Raw genomic sequence first — 21,605 nt, forward strand, 5'->3', positions numbered from 1 at the left:
AGGAAGCAGAGAAAGGGCGTTTCTGGCTGTGCCGATGAAAATTTTCCCCGGCGGAGCTGGAGCTACAGGTGGTCCTTGGGCACCAAAGCAACATCCCACGCACGCCCGGGACATCCCAAAGGATCCTCGGCTGCGCCAGGTACGCGTCGAGAAACGGCAGCTGGTTCCCCGCGGAGGTCCAGCCTACGCCACTGCGCTGTGCGTGGCTTCCTTTGTGCTGGGAATGGCCAACTGGGGGAACTGGTTTTGGTGTAGGAAGAGCCCCAGCCGTGCTCCGGACGGAGAAGGTGGCTTCCGTGTACTGTTCTGGTGGCGAGTTCTTTGTTCTGGTTGTACAGTGTGATTCCGCCTTTCTTCGGCGGAACGGGGAGAAGTCTCTGCCCCCACGGAGGGTGCAGTCTCAAGAGGGTGAGACCGGAAAGGCACCAGAGGAAGCAAAAGTGTGACTGCCGCATTGCAGCCTCTTGTGCCTTAAGCGCCCCCGCCCCCCGCCCTCCGCAGACGCACCAGGTAACTTACACCAGGTGTGATTCTAGTTGCATTTGTGGACAAGAGTCGTCTTGTAATGGCAGTCAAAGTTCATCATGTGGGCTTTACATCTCAGGATGTGGGTACCCTTGGAGTGGGAAATTTGACTGTGAGGTTTTTGTCATGGCGTCGTGTCCTTTCCCATGAATCCTTCTCACATGGACCGGGGCCGCTCCACACACGTGCAGCAGCCTGTTTATTTTTCTACAATTCCCTCCTTTTGCATCTTGGAAAAAGGGGGAAATCTTCTGGATGCGAGCTGTGCTGTGACTCCAAACTGGGGGTGTATGTAAGAGCCGTGGGACCCCCAAGCGCCAGCTACGCTGGGGTCAGTGGTGGCTCTCCAGGACCATCAACATTGCCAGCTGTGGCTGATGGATTTGGAACCCACTGTCCCTTGGAAGACCACTCCACCCGTACGTGATGAGAGCCCGATCGCCTCTATAAATGCTTGTGATTCTTAACCAGCGTTAAGAATCCTGCAACACTTTGCTTGGTCTCGTGCCAGAACATTGAATATTTTTAGCCAATGCCTTTTGTGATGTTTTTATAGGGTCAGAATCTTTGTGAGGGAGCCGTTGTCATTCAAGGATTCCCTCGTCCATTTTTGTATTCTCTGGTTGCTGCTTTTTTCTGCAATTGTGTTCACTTGATTTTGTTGACTTGTATTCTGAGCGTGGGTATGTGTGTGCTTTAATCGGTTTTGTATTTTCTCAGCTGTTCAGTTGCTTTGAGGAGCGCTGAGTGACAGCAGTTGGGCAGCATCCGGCTGTTGGAATAAAGCATCGCCCTGAAAATGCAACTCTATTTCTCTCTTTTTAATGCTAGGAGCTGTGTGTAATAAGAGCGTCAGACAGTGAGATAAATGCCTACTATTCTTTAGCACTTGGAACATAATACCTTAATACCGCAAGGACTAATTGTTTAGCGCTTGGAGCTGTACGTAGCAAGCTCTTCCTGCACACCACCGAGGACAATAATTGTGTGGCGCTTGAAGCCGTATGTACTAAGAGCTTCGTCCACACCCACAACGATAATTTTTTTAGAGTCCAGAGCTACACGAAGTAAGGACTCTGGTACGGAGAGTGCTTTCTTCTTTCTATCCTCAAAACGGAAGGGGGAGAGAAATATACAGAGATGCCCCCCTCTCCGTAGACCCTCACCCCGTTTCTCTTTCCCCCAGCTAACCCCAGGGCCGCTGCATCTGCACCTCTCTTCCCCCAGACCGCTGCGAAACCTTAACCCCATCAGGTCTGCGCAAGGGGACTTCCACCGCAACCCTATCCCCGAAAGCAGGTGTGTGATCTTGGCTGAGCCGATGGGCAGGCCCGGGGGCTCGCTTGGACCCCCCCGCCCCCGCGGGAGAGTGATGGATAGAGAGATATTTTAGGAGCTGGCAGCGGCTGTCAAGGAACTCCTTCGGCCCATTTTTTTGGTGGGGAGGGGAGATGGCTGAGGGTTTGCAGGGGTATAATGTCAGCTGCAGCTGCACCCCAGGACTCGTCGGCCGGCCGGCCGAGCCTGCCCGTGCAGCCACCGCTCCGTTCTGCGAGGCCCGGAGACACTGCCTGGCTGCCAGGTGCTCCCGGAACCGCAGAGCCAGGGTCAGGCCGCAGTGGCCCGGTGGCTTATCTCGCGGCATTTCTCGGCTGCCTTCCCACGTGAGTTCGAAAAGAATAAATGTGCAGATCTGCCATTCAAAGCAAAGACAGGCAAATGGATTGGTTTTCTTTCGAAAAATACAGTGTATAAAAGGGGAAGGACAGTCTCTTATGTTCATTGAAATGGAATTGCTTCTGCTGGTCTAAAGGAGACCGGCAGAGTTCCTGGGGGTAGGAGAGGAATCTGGAGCCACCACGGATAAGAACCTGCTGCAAGCAGACTCAGGACTCGATTTCCCCAAAGAAGGGAACCCAGAGCTCCCAGGAGAGCAGGACCTGCTGTCTTTGCTTTCTTCTGCAGCACTTAAACGCAGAGCCTGACCCAGGGCAGTTTCCAGCGGGCCCCAAAAGCTGCTCTGAGATGAGATTTGTACCCCTGGATTCCCTGGAGGTTCCCCACCCCTGGATGCAATGCAATCCCAGAAAAATAAAAGTCAACAGCCCCCTCCCCCTCCTCCCTTCCTCTCTTCCAGGGGCTGCTGAAAGAGGATGCTTTGTTCCTAGGGCCCGCCTGCCTCAGTTCTGGTCTCCCGCCAGATTGCCCCGAGAATGCGACTTCCTTTTGTCCCTCCTGCCCTCTTTTTCTTCCTGGCATCTGCAACCTGCTTTCCAAAGGACCTGATCCCTCTGAGCACTGTTGGTGTGACAGGTGAGTGCCACCTGGTTCTCCCAGGGTGGGGCAGATCCCACCCACCCCCCAAATCAATGCACCCCCTCTTTTGGACACCCCTTTTTAAAGTTTGCATGATCAAAGCAGGCAGGTGTGCTCAAGGTGCTGCTTCACACCCTCTCACTGACCGGAAGTGTGCAGTTTGAGGGGCAGGTGAGCCCGCACAGATCCGACCCTCCGGTGTCTTCCTAAGCCGCACCTTTCTGGCTTTTCCTGAAAGGGGGCCCAGCCCTGTAGGGTCTGGCGGTTGACCATGTTTGTGTAGTGTCCTTGTATATACATTCTCCTGTCATCTGGATGCTGCTGCCTTTTATGCTTCCTACTTTGCTACCTTTGCCGAGCAGGATATAAATTCGGGTAATGTCCATACGAAAATAGGGAAAGGCGGCCCCCGATTTCAGTTTTCTGAAAGGCCGTTCACTCTTGCTTTCCATAGGAACGGCCCAATACCCTTACTTCAGAGGCCTCGCCGGAGACAATGACACAGCCCAGCTGGGACTGGATTTCCAGAGCATGCAGCTCCTCAACCGGACCCTTTTCATCGCTGCCCGGTAAGCCACGGCGTGGCCTTGGTGGCCGCCGCGTTTCTCCGGTCCCCCCGGCTTGCACTTGCGTCTCGAACCCGGGCGCCCCCTGCGAGCTGGGATTCCGGTCCTGCTGAGCATCAGGGCTCCAAACGCTTAAAACCAGAAGAAGAAGAACCCAAGCTTCAGGAATGCTTTATTGGACAGTTTTGATCCCGAGGAGTTGGCTGGCATATGCACCAAGCGAGTGTAGAAAGAGGGGAGGCTAATATTTGCCTGAGCAAGCAGCTGCCCCCTCCTTGCCCAGATCCCTTTTCCACTCTGCCAGTTGGTTGAACTGGAGGAAGACGAGCAGCGAAAGCTGGGCCACCAGCCTAAATGTCCAAAGCTGCACAGCTTTCCGTAGCTCCCCTTCCCCAGGGCACGTGACTGCAGGTACCAGCCTCTCTGTCTTCTCTCTTCTCTTCCCTTTGCCTCCACCGCCCTGGCCACCAGGGACCACGTCTACGCCTTCGATCTCCGACGGACCAAGGATGACTTCTCTCCAATCAGGGTGAGGCGCACGCTGCTGGATTGCTCAGACATACCCGAACAGGGTCCCTGTCCAGCCCTTCGCCAGCTTCATACCTTGCCTTCTCGATAGTTTGTTATTTTAGTCCCCTGGGAATGTAGGCACAATTCTGTGCTTGTCCTTTCCTAAAATGCGCATATTGCATGTTGCAGGTGTTCTTTTGCAAGCGATGCGCAGAAATGTGTGTTTTAGCATGCTGCTTTCATCAGTAGATGCTTTCTTGCATGCCAGGATCTGATCAATATTCTGCCATAAATCTGTTCTCTCCTCTTTCCATGTCAGGCTGCGATTTAAAAAAAAGCCTGGAAATTTGCATTTACTTTTCCTTGCACCGTTCCCTAATATATGCATATCTGTGTGCAGTCTTCCCCAAATAGATGCAATTTGTATGCGACTTTTGGGCCAAGGACTGCAATTTTAGATTACAGTGCTGTCCAGAAGTTAGAAACAATAACTCTGTTGCAATAGACATACCAGCCGAGGAAGTGCAAATAAGGACAGTTTGCTTTAAAATGTCTCCTGAACAAAATTCTCCCCCGTTTCTTCATCTGTGTAGTTTAGAAAACTAGCAGTGGCCAAGCGAGGGCATGGCAAGAGATTGAACAGTCAGCCTGGAGTTCTCCTTGCAGATTTAATTTCGGTTGGGGAGTAGTTTTGTGGCCCAGGGGCAGTCTGATTCCCAGATTCACAGCACAGAGTTTGGATCGGCCTGGGCGCTCCTGGCACCCTGAAGATTTCTGCTGCTCTCCACTCTGAAGACATGTGTAGCTGGTTTAGCCTCCTGGCTTCCTCGCACTCCCGCTATTTTGGGAATCACTTAACAGTTTGTCTGTGCTAGCGCAGGAATTCAGGAACTTCTTAGGTGGTTTCAAACGTCTCTTGAGCCCTTGCCCGTAAGGCAGGGCCGTCTTAACGCGGGGGCCTGATGGGCACTTGCCCGTGGGCCCCATACTAATCTGTGTATGCTAACCCTTGGAAAATTGGAAAGCTTCCAAAGTTAGCAGTAGTTGTAGTTGTCGTGGGAACCCCAGGACACTGCTTTGCCCGGGGCCCATAATGCTGTTAAGACGGCCCTGCCTTACAGCCATGTCAGTGAGACGTCTTACACTTCCACCGCCTTCTGCTAGAAAGCTGGATGGTTCTCTGTGCCACCCAGATCTGAAGCCTACCAGTCAGTTCTTCTGAGCTACCTAGAATCCATCCCTGTGGATTGTTCCTGTGTGCTGATGAAAACTCCACAAATGATTGAGCTGCCTAGAGCCCATGATAATTTATGGGAGCTATCTAGCCTATCCCTAGAACTGGGATATTTTATGTGATGCTTAAAATATCTCACTGATTGACCTCCCCAGAACCTCATAGGACCCTATGAAATGCCTTGAACCTATTCTGGTAGGAATATTTTATCCGCTGTCTGGGTCCCCTTCCCAAGTTGAGCTACCCAGAACCTGCAGGAGTTGCTAGAGGTGATCCAAAACATTCTTCTCGGGTTTGCTGAGCTGTTGTTGATTGAGACAACCAAAGAGAAACCATTTCTGCTAGAAGTGCAAGCTCTCCAAGGTTGTTCCTGGCCATGATGGTTCTAGGCACTGCTTCATGTGCTACCTAGAACCCAACTTCAGTTTCAAGAACCCTGGTCTGGTACTGATGACTCTGCCTTCTTCCCGTTCTCAGCATCTCACGTGGAGGACACAAGACATGGGCAAGTGTGCAATGAGAGGAAAGCTTCAGGTGAGAGCTACAGCATCTCAGGGTCACCTGCGTAAGGCTCGGGATCAGTGGGATGCGCCCAGGTGAGGGAGGATCATTGTCCCTCACTCCGAGAAAGGCTCAGAACCTAACTTTGTGCTCTGCCCGACCACAGAGCGAGTGCTACAACTACATCAAAGTCCTAGTTCCGAAGAACGACCAAACACTCTTGGCGTGCGGCACCAACGCCTTCAACCCGGTGTGTCGGACCTACAAGGTAGGAAGAGGCACCGCTCACTAGTGGCAAGGAGTGTGGGAAGATGGTCCCCCGTCCACCACCGGGATCTCGCAGTCTGTTGGGACCCCTCCGCTGCGGAAGGGCTTCGTGGAAAGCTCTTGGACCCGCTCTGGCTCCAGAGGGCAGGGCTTAGGCCATGGGCCTGTGACTGACTCCTCCTTTTCTTTGGCTGCTCCCCCTTCGTAGATCAGCAGCTTGGAACAGGAAGGGGAAGAACTGAACGGGCAGGCACGGTGCCCCTTTGATGCAAAGCAGCCCAACGTCGCGCTTTTTGCTGGTACGTCTACAACACTTGGGCCTGTGCCTGGTATTCTGGCTTCCTCGTTTTATTTATTTATTCTTTTCTTTGATTTAAAACTTTTAAATAAAAGTTGGCTTACGGTAAAGAATAAAGTAGCAAAACAACACAGCATCCAACAATCAAAATAAAAACAGTTAAAACAAACTGAACATTAAAACGGTGGGAAAATTAAAAAGTTTTCACCTGATGCCAAAAAGAATAAAGCATCGGCACCAGACAAACCTCTCCGGGGAGCATATTCCATAGATGGGGTGCCACCACAGAGAAGGCCCTTTCTGAGTAGCCACTCTCCTAGTCTCCTGCAAGAAGGGCTCCCGGAGCAGGGCCTCTGCCTTCCTTAACTCGAATATGAGCTGTGAATGTGCAGACCATGACTATGTGCTTGGGGTCTCTTTGCAGTTTTCACCCTTCTGCTCCCCAGGGCATGCCGGGGTGGGAAACACAGCCCCAGCCCTTGTGACTGTGGGTCAGGAGCTCTGCAAGTTGCGCTCCCAAACTTCTGGAGGGCTCTGTGCCGACTCCTCCAGACTAAGCCGGCCAGCAGTGGCTCTGTGGGGCTCGCAGTGGGGCCCGGGCCACGACTGAGCCACGGCCCTTCTGTCCGCCCCGCTGCCTCGGAATACCCCCTGCAGCCTGCCTGTGTGACCTCCCACACATACCCTGCCTGATCCTCCCAACAACCTTGCAAGGGATGTGAGCTTGAGGGAACATCCAACCCTCCATCCCAGAAGGCTCCCGAGAGGCCACGGAGGCCGCAGGTTCTCTAGCAACTGGCCCCTAGCAACTGGAGTCTGGGGCAGCCCCCGACGCATCGCCATCCCAGCGATGTTGGGGAAATGGAATGGAATAGACTGAGAAAGGGCCTGCTTCATGGGGGCAGAGCTGCCTTGCTTTCCTGCCCCGCTCCCCACGCATAGGATAGGGAACGGCATGGAGACGGAGAAGGGACGGGGAATGGAATGGAGTGTCTTCGGAACGGGCATGGCTGGCTAGAACTTTCCACGTGTGCCTCCATTAAGGAGGATGTTAGTGCCCCGAGCACGACCTCGTGGGAATCACCGCTTTCTCTTTTCCTTCCTAGGCTGGACATGCGCATGGTGGGCATGTCGTGAGCGGAGCCGGCTGGAGCCGGGGGTCAGACTAGATGGCCCGGGAGGCCCCGCCTGACTCGCGCTGTTTCTGTGTTTCCTGCCTGCAGAAGGGAACCTGTACTCTGCCACGGTGGCCGACTTCCTGGCCAGCGACGCGGTGATCTACCGCAGTCTGGGGGAGCGAAGCCCAGTGCTCCGGACCGTGCGCTACGACTCCAAGTGGCTGAGAGGTGAGGCTGGGGGCGTCCTTGGCATGGCACCGCGGGGTAATTTTGCCCTCGCCGTTTTCAAGGGAGAAAGAAGGGGTATTTAGTGGGTGTGGATTTGTGTTTACATTCAAAAAATCAGGATTTCTCATTACAAGATGGATATTTTGGGGCTGCCTTTGGAGGTAAGATCCTTTTCTGGCATTTCCCCCAAAAATACAAACCCCAAGTTTCAACCAGCTTTCCCCAAACTGGGGTCTGCCAGATGTACTGAACTAACAATCCCCATTATCCCCAGCTAGTATGGTGGGGATACTTGGAGCTGAAGTCAGCAGATGCCATTTTGGGGAATACTCCATTGAGCAATAATATTTCAGTAAATAAATTTTTAAAAATAAAAACTCCCAACTCTGTTCATTACAGTTCAGCCTGTTGTTACATCCTTCCTCTTCAGACGAAAATCAAACTTGGGGCTGTTTCCAAATAAACATAAATAAAATCACAAGTATTAGAAACAACCTAACAGACCGCTGCTGAAAACAGTTTCATGAGAAGTGCGAGAGCCACAGCAGAACTAAGAGGGAACTATTCAAAATTCTCGATTAAAGGGGGGATGAACATGGTGATCAGAACAAAAGCGTTTCAAGAGGCATCAGACGCAGGTTGGAATTCTCATTCCATGCGATGTGTTGGGAGCAATCCTGTGCATGTGTAGACAGACTCGAGATGCTACAAGTCCCCCTGAAATGCGCCAGTGCTGTGGGCCCCGTCCCTTTAGCCGCTGGCCCCGTCGCAGCCCCCACGAGCAAACGGAGAACGAAGACCATGGCCCCACGGCCGTCGCCATCCGCCCCACATCCTGCATGCCCGCATTTCTAAACAGCGTTTCTCCACAGAACCCCACTTTCTGCATGCTCTGGAGTACAGGGACTTCGTCTACTTCTTCTTCCGCGAGATCTCCATGGAGTACACCGCTCTGGGCCGGGTGAGTGTCTAGGTGCGGAGTCACACCTGATCCAGCTCTCCTCGTCCTTTTTTGCCCCACCAGGTGGTGGAGCTGTTGCAAACCCCGTTGACACAGGAGTGAGAAACCGGGTTGGGTCACTTTTAATGCAAGCTTATGCAATTCTGCAAACCGAACCAGTTCGCCTTTGAAACTGGCCGCTGCCTTCCGTTCTAACTCCTGCCTCCCCCCCCCCCCCTGCAGGTCATCTTTTCCCCCGTGGGGGGGGTCGGCAAGAACGACCGGGGGGGCTCCCCTCGCGTGCTGGAGAAGTACTGGACGTCGTTCCTGAAAGCCCGTCTCAATTGCTCAGTGCCGGGCGACTCCTTCTTCTACTTCGACGTCCTCCAGGCCGTCACGGATGTGTCCCGCGAGAACGGGCCGGCCGGCCTCTTTTCGATCTTTTCCCCCCCGACCCAAAGGGTTCCCCCCCAAAGCCCCCCCCCCCCCCACAAGCCGAGTGCGGCGCTGTGGTGCCGGTTCAGCTGGCCCCCGTGGCGAGGCTGTTCGAGAACCCACCGCGGCACCTTTGCGCATGGCTTGCCCCGCCGGCCGCGTCCGTTCAAGTCGCACCTTGCAGAACCTGGGCAGCCCCTTCGCGCAGAACATGCGCGGCTGAGTCTGCCGAGGCCTGCGGTTTCCATTGCTCCTTCTTGTTCGGTCTTCTGCCCAGCATCATGGGCTCTGCAGTCTGTGCCTTCTACATGGACGAAGTGGAGCGGGTGTTTGACGGCAAATTCAAAGAGCAAAAGAACGCGGACGCAGCCTGGACTCCCATCCCCGAAGAGAAGGTCCCGAAGCCCAGGTATTAAAGCTGTGCCTCATCCTCATAATCACGAGGCGCTTGTCTAATCCGCTTACAGCTCTGGAAGAGGGGATGGTGTACGATGAGTCACAGCTGATGATCAGGCGCGTGTGAGTGTGAGGTTAAGAGGGGAAGGTGGGGAGACAGATTCTGTGGAAGTGTTTGGATGCTGCATGGCCCACAGAAACTGTCTTCCAGAGAAGCTCCCATTCACTTCAAAACAAAAATCAAGTTTCTAGCCCCTAAGGTGGATTTTCAAACTGGATTTCCGTTTCTTTTCTTTTTTCTCTTTTTTTGGCAGCTTAGCTTTAAACAAGATGCTAGTCCTCAGTATTGTTAGAATAGTCTCAGAAACATGTAAGTGGGCTGTGCGGAAAGCTGCTTTCTTCAAAAATGTGGAGGCAGAGATCCCGGGGTGTTCTGTGCGGTGTGCTCCATCCACGCACACGCTCTGCCTGACTCCCCCTACGCCTTCGTGGCCTCTCTTCTCTTGCAGACCCGGCTGCTGTGCCGGCATTGGCAGAGCCTCGGCCTTCAAGACCTCCAATGATTTTCCCGACGAGATGCTGAGTTTCATCAAGTCCTTCCCTCTGCTGGATGAAGCTGTGCCGTCCATCGCCGAGCAGCCGTGGTTTACGAAGACCGCCAGCCGGTAAAGTCCGGGCCCAGCCAGGCGGTTGCTGTCCGGCACCCCTGCCAAGTACACGTTGTTCTGAGCACCCCGAATTTTACAAAACGGCTTCCCCTCCTGTTTCCACGTGTTTTCCTTCCCAGCTCGGCCCTTGTTCTGCTCTGAGCGGCTGGTGCGTGTGTTTTCAAGGCCGACCGGTCTTGCTTTTAGAAACTGTTCTCCCGGCTTGGCCTTCGTTCTGCTCCAGGCATTCCGTATTTCCACGGCTCCTTTCCCTCCTGGCTTTCGCCATCTGCCCTCCTCATTTGGCCTTTCTCCTGCTCAGTCGCACTTTCAGCAAAGCCAGCTTGCAAACGAACCACAGCAGTGCCAAACTAATCTCAGAGGAGTTTCCACGCTCACTTAACCGGGAGCTCTTTAAACCCGGGGGGCTGGACCCCAGCCCCACCAGCCAAATCCAGCCTACTAGATCTGCCCCCTGGAGTCCCCAAATAGCCCCACCCCTTTTCTGGGGAGCTCCGCCCCTTCGGACACCACCAAATATTTGGGTTCCCCGGGTTTGTACAGATTTCTCCCCCCATTTTAAGAAGCTGAAGTACCCGTCCAGGAGCTTTAAATTAAAAGGATATTCCTGGCTTTTCCAGTGTTTTTGCCCTTACTCCATTTTGCTTTCCTCTGCAACCATCTCCGGAAAGGAATGTGGCCGTGGGCTGAAAGGGCTCCCACACCCTTGTTTCAAACAAGCACCGGCAAGACCCGGGCCTCTCGCAACGTATGCAACCTCACATCCCCTCTGCACCCACCCCAGGTACAAGCTGACCCACCTGGCTGCAGACCCAGCGGCTGGCCCCTTCCGGAATTACACAGTCCTTTTCCTGGGCTCGGAGGACGGCACGGTGCTGAAGATGCTTTCCCGAATGAGCGAGAACGCCACCGTGGAGACGCTGCTGCTGGAAGAGGTCTCCGTCTACCATCCATCCCAGTGAGTCTGGTCCGGAGGGAGGGGCGGAGGTGGCCGGGCGTTTCACCCCAGCTAGACTTTGCAAAGATGCTCCGGAGGGCGGGTGAAGTTCTCAGTGGCCCCCCTGCTGAAAACGTCCCGGTGGGACATTGTAAACTGTGCTAAAATCAAAGTCCAACCTTAAAACAACGACATTCATGCTGGAGGTCAGACTAGATGGCCCGGGAGGCCCCTTCTGACGCGCTCTGTTTCTGTGTTTCTATACATGGTTAAGCAAGGAAAAAGGGCTACACATCCCAGAATCCCCCACCCGGCCTTGACTGCCCATCTAAAATATGGTCACAAGGGAGCAATGCTGCCTTCCCCGGTTGGGAGCTCCCAGGATTGGGGTGCTGTCGCTGAAAAGGCCCTGTCTTGAGTGCCCATCAGCCTAGCCTTTGTAGGGGGTGGGTCATATGGAAACAGAGCGCGTCAGAAGGGGTCTCCTGGGCCATCTAGTCTGACCCCCGGCTCCAGCCGGCTCCACTCATGGCATGACTGCCTTGCGCATGTCAAATTTCCTCTGACAACGGCTGTAAACGATGGGCTAGTTCATACAGAAGGAACCAGAGCTTCAGGCATCCCGCTTCCAACCTGCAGTTGTCAACCGGGTCTTTACCGTTCTGTGCTGACTTAACCACTTCCAGTTAAGCAGGTCCAGCTTGGCTTTGTTTCCTTTGCTTTGCTTCCAAAACCTGCCGGGCCTGTTGGACCGGGAAGATGGTTGAATGGGAATGTGAAGGTTGTACACACCAAGGGTGTAAGGCTGTCACCAAGTCTTCGAACAAATGGTTCGGGCTGAGACAGCGTCTCGCCACAAGGTCACCCACACTCCCCTCTTCACCACCGGCCTCCCTCCCTCCACAGCTGCGAGGTCCCTTGGATCCAGAATCAGCTCCTTCTCTCTCCCTCGCTCCCTCCGTCGCGTTCCAGCATGTCTTAACAGCTTTTGCAGGTGCAGTCTAGAGAGCCCGCGTGGAAATCGCTGCCCCGCTCTCTTCGCGAGGAGGAGCAAGGCCTCCTTCGCTTCCTGTCGTGCCACATGGGCTTTTTCCTCTCATGCTTGCAAACCCACCAAACAAATCCGGAGGTTTTAAATGGCAGAACGTTGTCTGCGAATGCCGCTCAGACAAAAATAGAACATATTAAAAACTGTGAACGTTTACCTGGGGCAAGTTTGAGAAACCAGTGAAAAGCCAAGCAAGCTTTAGAACCAGCTTGTGGCACCCTGTTCAATCCCAGGCGGAATTCTTCTCCGGAGCAGCTCTTGGGGGCATTCCAGTGCCGAGCACAGCCAAAGTCAAAATGGCGGGAGGGGGGCAAATCCACCCCCACCCACCGCAATATATTGTGCCTTAAAGCTCTTTCATTCTGTTACCAAGCCTTTCAGAAGGAATTCAGCCTTTTAGGACAGGGGGATGACATGTAGAAACATAGAAACAGAGCGAGTCAGAAGGGGTCTCCCGGGCCATCTAGTCTGACCTCTGGCACCAGCCGGCTCCGCTCACGACATGCCCACCATGTGCATGTCCAGCCTATCTTTGAAGACCCTCACCAGTGGGGCCTCAATGACCTCCCGTGGAAGCCCATTCCACACCCTCGGGGCCCTAACTGTTAGGAAGTGCTTCCTGGCATCTAAACTGAACCTTGGTTCCCTTGAACCTTGGTAAAGCAAGGACACAATTGGTGGAAAGGGGGTGGATCCAGGGGAAAGGGACAGATGAGGAATGAATTTGTCCTCCTAGACCAGGAGGGCTGCATTTGTCTTGTAAGCCGGCATTTTCCCCCTCTGGACCCCGAGAAGATGGGGAAAGACACCTGCTCTGCTCTCTCGCCCTCACTCTCCAGGTGTAGCATCCGGAAGGCGGATCGGCGGGTTCTGGGGTTCACGCTGGATGCGGCCAACCACGCCCTGTACGTGGCCTTCTCCAGCTGTGTGGTACGGGTGCCCCTCAGTCGCTGCGGGGCCCATAGCACCTGCCGAAGGTCAGTGGGTCGCGGTGTGGGGAAGCCTCTTTGCTGGGCCCTGTGCCGCCTCCTTGTGCCCGAGCGTTGTGGCGTGGTGTCACGGTGCAGCCCCTGCCGGCCAGCTTGGGGGACTCGACCCAGGAGGTCCCATGTCCCCCCCCCACCCCATTCTGTGGACACCCATCCCTCCCTCCTTGGCAAGGGATAGACACACTGGGAATTCTTTTCTGTTTCTGCCGGATTCAGTCCCACACCACCTGTGTTCCAGTGAGCAGTGGCAGATGCTGGCAAATTACATTTTTCTAATTCCTGAAAAAAAAGTGTGCTTTTTGTGCATTCTGCCAGTGAAATGGGGTCTTGGGAGTCGAGGATCTTGTAATTTGCACAAATAGCTTTGCACAGTTTGAAAACTGTGTGTGCGTCGGTGTGTTCTGGCACATGCCTGAATTTCTGCTACATGGGTCCACAGGAGCGGATTCCCCTCTTGCAAATCACCTGGCCAGTTTTGGTCCATCCTCCAGTTCTCCATGCAGGAGCGACTTTACCGGAGCAAAACCAGAAAATCTATTAGGGTTTCACTGTGCAAATTTGAATTCTGATCGTCTTGGGCCGATGAAGCACAGGAGGGCCCTTCCTGGGTTGTCTGCCGCCGGGTGAGATGATGCGGCGAAGTGGCCCGAGTACAGGACTGGGACTCGGAAGATCCGGGTTCGAGTCCCCGCTGGACCATGAGTCTGCCTGGGTGACTTTGAGCTGGTCACTCATTCTCAGCCTCGCCTACCACACAGGGTCCTCGTAAGGATAAAGTGGGAAGCATGTTTGCATAAGCGCCTTTGGCTTCCTCGCAAGAGGAAAACCGACGGGCAGATGGCGGCGTCACAGTCCTTCCCCCGCTCAGCACAGATTTCTTTCTTTCCACCCAGGAGCTGTCTGGCTTCCCGGGATCCGTACTGCGTCTGGCTACACACAGGCGCTTGTGTCGCGTTCAACAATGAGATCAGGTATCCCCCCCGGCCATCCCCGTGTCTTCATTTTCGTGGTTTTCTTCTCCTTCCTCTCGCCGAATGCAAGTTAATTGGGCCCATCAGAAACGGCATTAGTGGCTGGATGCATTATCTAAGGCCTTCCCTAATTGGATGCCCTCCAGATATTTATTTATTTATTACTTATTTATTTAGAGTTTTTGTATGCCGTCCCATCGCTTAACACCTCGGGACGGCTTACATAAATAAACAAACATAGTATAAAAATACAGATTATACAAATTAAAAACCCAATTCATTCCGGCTGCAAATTAAAACCTATAGTTAATATTAAATGTTAGTAAAATATTGTTTAAATAAAAAGGTCTTAGCCTGGCGCCGAAAAACAAATAATGACGGCGCCAGGCGGACCTCTCTGGATTTCAACTCCCATCTTTCTTGGCTATAGGCTAGGAATGCTGGGAGTTATAGTCCAAAACTTCTGCAGAGGGCAGGGTCTGACTTTTTTCAAAATGTTGAAATAATGATTTTCTACCATGGTCATTTTTAATTTAATTCCCACCTCCACCTTGCCTTGTAAGCCCTTTGAATGCAGGCTGCAAAAATGGGTTATTTTAAAACAGTCAATAAATTAACAATAAAGCAAACTTTCATCCTGGACTTCTTGTGTTACGTGTTAGAAGCCCAAGAACCTTCCTTAGTCAGCATACACAGCTGACTCTCCCCCAGTGTTCCTCTGTCATGAGAACTAGAACCTTGTCTTTTTATTTTATTTTTTAAGCCAAATGAAAGGGTCTTTGAGTTTTCTGTGAAGTTTAGGTTCATTCCTGGAATATCTTCTTGAACTGCCAGCTGCAATTTGCCAACATGGCAAAACAATCCATCACACGACACATTTTCTTGAACTGCCCCAGCAGGGGAAGAGCAGAAGAAAGAGGGAACCGACTGGGCAGCTCTTTTGGGGCCCATAGCTGGAATTTTCCTCTCCCACCTTCCCCTCATTTTCTGGGTGCCAAGCCATTGATTAATTCGCAGAGAGTTTAATCAACCCGGCAGGCGTAATGAGATTTCTCTCTCTTGTTCCCTCCCCGCAGAAGCGGATTCGAACAAGACGTCGAAAATGCAGCCAGGTACACGGGGAGCTGTCAAGGTGAGTAGCCCTGGGCTGGGGGTGGGGAGTGAGGAAGAGGAGGCTTCCTCGCAGCTGCCGTGACCGGGAAGGGGCATTGCCGCTGTGCATGGCTCTTGGTGGGAGCGCGGCTAGTGCCGCGTCCCCGTTCAGCTTTAAAACTACCCTTTCCAGCGGAGCAGACACGGCTGTGTGGAGCCCCTCCTCGCTGGCCGGCCTCGACAGGCGTGTGAATAGCTGTTGAGCTGGAAGCGCTTGGCCTGAAAGGGCTGTGGGAAGCGAAAGGGGGAAGCGGGATGCCGTGCCGCAGGGACGGGGAGAGCAGCGAGAGGGGTCACCCTCTCCGAAGAGGGGTCTTGTTCCCATCTGGTCCGGCTCCTGGGACCCCAGGCACCAAACTCCTGGCTGGCGGCCACAGCAGCAGGAAAAGCTCCCAGGGAGTCTCACTTACCATGACGAAGAGGGCTAACATTAATCCGCATTAAATAACGGTAATAATATTAACACCGGGCTCGTGTCTACGTAGAGGCCCAGGAAAATTGGGTAATGAGGAAACGCCCCACGCAGAGCTAGGATTTGGGGGGGCGCCCTTCGGAGATCGCTCGGGGGAGAAGGAGGGAGCCAGACTGGCTGATAACCAGTATGAAGGGGACTCGTGAGCCACAGAGGTGAGCTTGCAAGAGCCTCTGGGTTTACCTGCCTCTGTGAACGGGGTGCGGATTGGAGCTGACGTTCCCCTTTGCAGCTTTCGGGCCCTTCCGGCTATCCCTAAGTTAGGCCGGGGCAACCGGTCGCCGGAAAAGGTCGGAAACGGAGCCAACACGTGTGCGTCTGTGCAGAAGACGAAAAGAGACTTTTCAGTCCATCCTCCAGCAACGCAGATCAGTACGCAGAAAGCGTGTTTTTCCAGCAAACGTTTAGGACAGTGCTTTGCTTCCGGGGGCGGGAAGATTAGCCCCTTTGTGCCAGAGTCAAAGAGCCATGCGTTGCTTCTTTCCGTGCTTCAAGTCCCCCTGGGGCTTGGGGTGTGCAGAGATCCCACTGACACGGGGCTGGCTGGCTTCACCCCCCGCCACTCGCCTGTTGCTTCCTTGACCTCCCAGCGCCGTCCGGAGAGACCATCGCAAGGGTCCGGCGGCAAGGACGGCCGGCCTTGGGATCCGCCGCTGCCGCTTCGGCTCCCCTTGCACACGCCGCTTCTGCGCACCACCTTCCCTCGGCTTTTCCCACCGCCCCGTCTCTTACCGCCTCCTTTCCTTTCCAGACGTCGTCACAGCCACCGGAAATCGGGATGGCAGCAGCAACTCTGCCTATGGTTAGTACCTCCTTCCTCTCCTGAACCCCCCGGGAATTCCCGTCCCCTTTCCCTGCTCATCTTCCATTGCTTCTCCGCGCAGAAGTGCCCCCAACACCCCGTAGAAACCGGGCTCCAAACGCCCATGGCGGAATTTCCGCTGGGCAGCCATATTGGATCGGCCATTTCAGAAGTCCCCGCAGGCGCCTCTCTACTGGGGCGCCGTGGCGGAGAGCCTGAGACCCTCCGCCATGCAGACGCGCTGCTGGGCTGCCCGCGTTGCTGTGGCAACCGGCCTGCCGCAGCTGCCCTTCCGGCCCAAGGTGGCTGCTGGCCAAGGCTGGATGGGTAAATATTGGTTCGGCCAGGGAAAGTTCAGTTGCTGGGGGGGCGACAGACACTTCCTCACACGGCGGAGGCGACGGGGAACAGAAAGGCCTGTGTCCGGCAGAGGGATTCCCACGAAGCCCCTTCCCGAAAGAACGGGCTCTTGGAGTAGCGGTGGCTCATGCGGCCCCACCTCTTCCTGCCCATGTCGAGCGCGCTTTCCTCTCCATCCCATCTCACCAGCATCCCTCCCGCCTCTCCAGTTGGCTTCCCCCCACCCACCATCCCATCTTGCTGGCACAGCAATTAATATTAATCCTCTGTCCCAGATCATGCCCACCCTTCTTGAGGTTGGCCCCCGCTTAAGTATCCCCATGAGGAGTGAAATTCGTAACACGAAATAAGGGCAGAAGGGGCCCCTGGTTTGCATAATATTTGCACACCCTGATATAGAGGCCCAGATGGCACATTTATGGTGGCAGCTTTTGGGCTCCGAGATCTGGGGGCGTGGGCGGTATCCAGTCTAGGCTTTCGTCTGGGCTTCTAAGGAGCGCTCCATGGGCTCGGCCTGTCTGGGGAACAGACTTCCATATCGTGGAGAGATCTTTAAAAATTCGGACTAAAACTCGGAGCAGATACATCTCCCTGCTGGCATTGAAGCCTCAGGTCTCCACTGGAAATGAAGAGAAAATGGAATTTAAATAGGAACGCAGGTAGCCATGGCTTGGATCCAGACCTGAGGTGGACTTGTTCCACTGACTTCTACGGGGCTACTCTGAGAAGCTCATCCGGCTGTGCAAGCCTTAAATACATAAGTGTGGCCACATCTGGACTCCACCCCCTCCCTGTGCCAGCTGTGGGCCGGCAGCTTGAGGGCCCTGCTGGGCTCGGACCTGAGGCCCTTCAAACAGAGCACTTTTTGCAAGAGGTGCTCAACCCGCTTTTCCCCATGTCCCCCCCTTTGGCCAGCAGCCAGCTTCCTTGCATACGTCCTCAGCTTGCTCAGGATTTGTCCCCCCTCCTCGGCTCAGTGGGAAAGGGGCGGTTATTTTTCTGTGAAATGGGCTGTGGGGGATTTTTTAAAAAAAATTAAATGCAGCGATGCCTGCCATTCTGCCCTCGATCCAAGCCGGGGGGGGCGGGAGACCTGTGGCTTACCAGCTGTTGCGTAGACTCCCTCTCCCATCCGCCCCAGCCAGGGCCGATGAGGGTCAGAATCCACACGATCCAGAGGGCTGCCATTTCCACCTCCATCTTGCTCTAGCCCAGCTGTTTGATAGGGAACGGGGAGCGGCCCCCGAAATCCCCGCGGGCTGCCCCTGAACGGAGGCAGGAGATGCGTCCACACAGACCGGGGGCGCCTTTCCCCTTGCAGACTTTCTGTGCATCGCGTGTGGCAGGCCGGGACAGCGGGCGGGGGGCGCAACGTCGAGAGAGAACGAGAGAGACACGGAGGGGCGGGGGAGACAGGCCCGGGTGCAAAGAGGGGCAACAGAGGTGGGCGGGCAGGTGGGGGGCACAGCCCAGGTGAGAGAGGCAGAGCCGAGGCGAGGGCAGGAGAGATGGGAAGGCCGCTCTGCCGGTCGTGCTCCACACACACAATCAGCTGCCACAGGGGGCCTCGCACGCCCCCCCCCCAGAAGAAAGGCCCACTTCCCCAGCGAGGGAAGGGCAGAGCCAATCAGACGCGGGGAAGAAAATTAAAGCCAACGCGACTCCATTAATTACCCAGCGGGGGAGGCATCTCTTGATTTCACTGCGTGGGGGGAGGCGGAGAGCAAGCCGGAGGGAGAAGGGTTTGCCACACTCCGTCAGCACCGCCTCGGGGCAGGCGGGCAGCGGGTCAGGGTGTGGGGTGGCTTTTAGGGGGCGGCAGGCTCCCCGCCTGGTGGGAGCCTGACCTCTCCCCCGGCTCACCTGGACTCGGCCCGGAGCTGCCCCGCCGGGCTCTCCCGGCCCGTTCTCCTGGACGCGGGGTCAGCTGGGGGTGACGGCCCCCTCCACGTGCTTCCCGCCCAGCCCCCGGCCCCTGTGCCTTGGCTCCTCGTGGCCCTTTCTTGGCAGCACGTCCCGCTGCTTCCTGCAAAAGCTGCTGAGCGAGAAAGGGGAAACCGGCTCGCAGCGTCTGGGATCCATTAGCGGAACTTGGCCGGCTCAGCCGCCACCGGCTGGAGGGCCGGCTGACACGCAAGCAAGCAAGCAAGCAAGCAAGCGATCCGGCCTCGCTAGGCTGGCCGCCGCCGGCTGGTGCTGGGACTCGGGGACGCGCCCACGGGCCGGGGCTGCCCCGTCCTCGCCGGTCCTCACCGGGCCACACGCCCCCCCTTGGGGCACGCTGCCTGTTCCTCCAGGGGACCTGGGGGGGGGCGTGCGCCCCACTCCCCTCGGAGGCAGATGGCGAGGCTGAAAGCGAGATGAGCTTACTTGTTTATTAAACGTATATCCCGCCCCTTTAGCCCAGGTGGCTCTTGTGGTTCGCAGCTTTTGCAGGAGGCTTCCCCGCCTGGTGCTCCCCCGTGGTGCAGGACTACAGCTCCCATGATGCCCGTTCAGCCTGGCCAGTGGCTTAGGGCTGGGGGAAAGCACCAGTGGGGCCCCAGCGGTTCTCCCCCGTGGATGCGTGTGCGCTGGGCACTTCTGTGCAGCTCCTCAGCCCAAAGGCTCCTTTGGAACGGGGTGATGAAGCAGGGTGGCCTAACAGGCACGACACGCCAGGGGACAGGGACCCCGAGGGCAGAGGAGGGGGAACAGTTCTCTCAGCAAGGCCTGCTTTCCCTTCTCCCCTGCCTCAGAAGGGCTGGCGGCAAAAAATCTCTAGATGGTGTTGGACTGCAATGCCCATCATCCCACACCACTGGGCTGGCTGGTACCAGCCAATTGGAGTCCTGGTCCCACAGCATCTGGGGAGATCCGATCCCCTCTGTCTTCCCCATCCCTTCATCGTTAAGGCAGGAGAGAGGAGCGGGGCTAAGAGGCCACCCGTGGCCGGGTTGTCCACCTCTTCCAAGCGATCAGTCCCCAGAGCAGCACTCAAATCCGAGGGGCCTGCCCCCTTACCTTTGCCGTAGGCCTCCTTTACCTCCTGGCCCAGGAAGCTGCCCCTCCTGGCTCAGCTGCCAGGCCACGCGGGACGGTCCGTGGAGTCCCTCCTCCCAGGCGGTGTCTGCAGAGGGGGTTTGCTGGCCCATTTTCGGTTGTGCCTGGTCCCCCAGCTCGAAAGGTGGGGCAGGCAGGTGATATTGCAAGCCGGTGAGGACCTCTGAACCCTCCCCACGTCTCCCGGGCTTGCCATCCTGTCACGAGCCCCTCTGACTGCAGCCCGGGGCAGCCCCACAGCCTGGCCAGCACGGACTGGTGTCCTTGAGCTTCCTTGGACCCTGGTCCCAATGCAGCTTGGGCTCGGGTGTATTGCAGTCCCCACTCCCTGGGGGGCACCACTCTTGATTCGTCCGTCCTCCCCAAAACAGTCCAGTTGCTAGAAAGTGCCCACGGTTTTCAGCCCGTGCGGGTTCTCCGGACGTTGCCCCCCCCCCCGAGACCGCTGGCACCCCCGGCCCGGCCCCCATGCGCCTCTCCCCATGCGCTTTTTCGTTGTTCTTCTCATGCTGATGTTGTATTTGTCACCGGCAACGCAGGAAAGATGCAGACCGTGGCAGCCTCCACCTCCGGACCCTTCCCGGAGGTCCCCCAGGGGTCTCATCCTGCTAGCTTGGCTCCTGACGCCCGGCCGGCCCCCGGCGTTGGGGACCCACGCTCCACCCTCCGCGTGGCTGTGAGCACTCAGGGTAAGACGGGCCGGGCGCTAGCCTGGCCTCGCCCAGTACGCGCCCCTGCCCCCCATAACCGGCTGCGCTAGACCCACTAACTCGGCGAGGGGGCAGGCGCCTGAGACGCGTGCGGGCTGGAATGCGGGGCATGTGAATGTCGACGGCGGCAGCACCGTTCCCTTGCCTGGTTGCACGCTACGGGGCTGAGCCGTGGGAAAGGGCGACGGGCAGGTACACCCAGGCGGGAACCTGTGAAGTGCCCCAGCTCCTGCTCGGAGGCATTTTCTGAATCTATTTTAGGCCGTGTGTGGGAGGTGCGTGTCTATATTTGAAGTCAGGACGTATAGCTGCGTGTGTGTGTTGGAGCGGGAGAAAGAGAGAAGCGATATATATATATATATATATTGGAGGAGAAAGACGGGGGATGGAAGGCAACGGGGAGAGCAGGACCACGTCTGTGGCGCAGGCCCTGCCACACCTTTCCTTCCCTTTGCAAAAAACGTTATTGCAGGCCAGGAGAAGATGCAGAAAAGATGCAGTTATAAGCTGGGTACATAAGCAGTGGGAGCATCGCCCAGTGGGAAAGGTTGCGAGGCCCCCTGCTCTTCAGCTTAGGGAAAAGGAGGAGAGGAAACGGGGGACACGACGGAGGCATATTAAAATATGCATGGTGCAGAAGAAGTCGCTGGGGAAGGTTTTTCCTTCCCTTGCTCATAATATTAGAACTCAGAGAATGGAGGGGCACGCCAGTCCATTGCGAGCCTTGCACGAATCTGTTCCATCGTGTTTCCACATCTATCCGTGCTTTTGTTTGCAACAACAAAAACCCACCAGGAAATGTGTGTTGTTGTTGTTTACAAACTAAAATACAACTATGTAGCTCTAGCTTGAAATGCAGAGGTGTTTGTTTTGTGGGTATGTGGGAGTCAAAACTGTTTTGCAAATGTCCAAGAAAATGCAGAAACCAAAGAAAAACTGAATTCCAGTTAGCAATTCCTGTATTCAAGTCAGTCGGTTTCAGAGCTCAGTGAATTCAACCTGCCAACTCTGTAGCAGACTGGCTTTTTCTGAGTCACACGGACTCTGGACTTCCAAATCCTCTTTTCACTTCTGGTGTGTGTGTGGTGGGATCTGCACTATTTTGCATTCATTTTAATGT

At 55.4% G+C, this 21,605-nt stretch overlaps 1 protein-coding gene across 1 annotated transcript in view; it reads left to right on the top strand.

The window, feature by feature from the left end:
- Positions 1-21,605, top strand: part of SEMA6C (semaphorin 6C) — a 73,579-nt gene that overhangs the window by 39,043 nt on the left and 12,931 nt on the right. Inside the window, exons 2-20 of the mRNA XM_044449066.1 lie at positions 1,712-1,824; positions 2,663-2,838; positions 3,296-3,410; positions 3,879-3,936; positions 5,629-5,685; positions 5,819-5,920; positions 6,128-6,218; positions 7,441-7,563; positions 8,436-8,524; positions 8,747-8,961; positions 9,213-9,347; positions 9,844-9,999; positions 10,787-10,960; positions 12,827-12,964; positions 13,870-13,947; positions 15,024-15,079; positions 16,323-16,373; positions 16,521-16,700; positions 20,315-20,464. Of these exons, the coding sequence (XP_044305001.1) occupies positions 2,739-2,838; positions 3,296-3,410; positions 3,879-3,936; positions 5,629-5,685; positions 5,819-5,920; positions 6,128-6,218; positions 7,441-7,563; positions 8,436-8,524; positions 8,747-8,961; positions 9,213-9,347; positions 9,844-9,999; positions 10,787-10,960; positions 12,827-12,964; positions 13,870-13,947; positions 15,024-15,079; positions 16,323-16,373; positions 16,521-16,700; positions 20,315-20,464 (2,068 nt within the window). The 5' untranslated portion in view covers positions 1,712-1,824; positions 2,663-2,738. The remainder of the gene's footprint in view (positions 1-1,711; positions 1,825-2,662; positions 2,839-3,295; positions 3,411-3,878; positions 3,937-5,628; positions 5,686-5,818; positions 5,921-6,127; positions 6,219-7,440; positions 7,564-8,435; positions 8,525-8,746; positions 8,962-9,212; positions 9,348-9,843; positions 10,000-10,786; positions 10,961-12,826; positions 12,965-13,869; positions 13,948-15,023; positions 15,080-16,322; positions 16,374-16,520; positions 16,701-20,314; positions 20,465-21,605) is intronic.

This window comes from Varanus komodoensis, unplaced genomic scaffold, assembly GCF_004798865.1.
Source record: "Varanus komodoensis strain SLA01 unplaced genomic scaffold, ASM479886v1 scaffold57, whole genome shotgun sequence".
NCBI classification, from domain to species: Eukaryota; Metazoa; Chordata; class Lepidosauria; order Squamata; family Varanidae; genus Varanus; species Varanus komodoensis.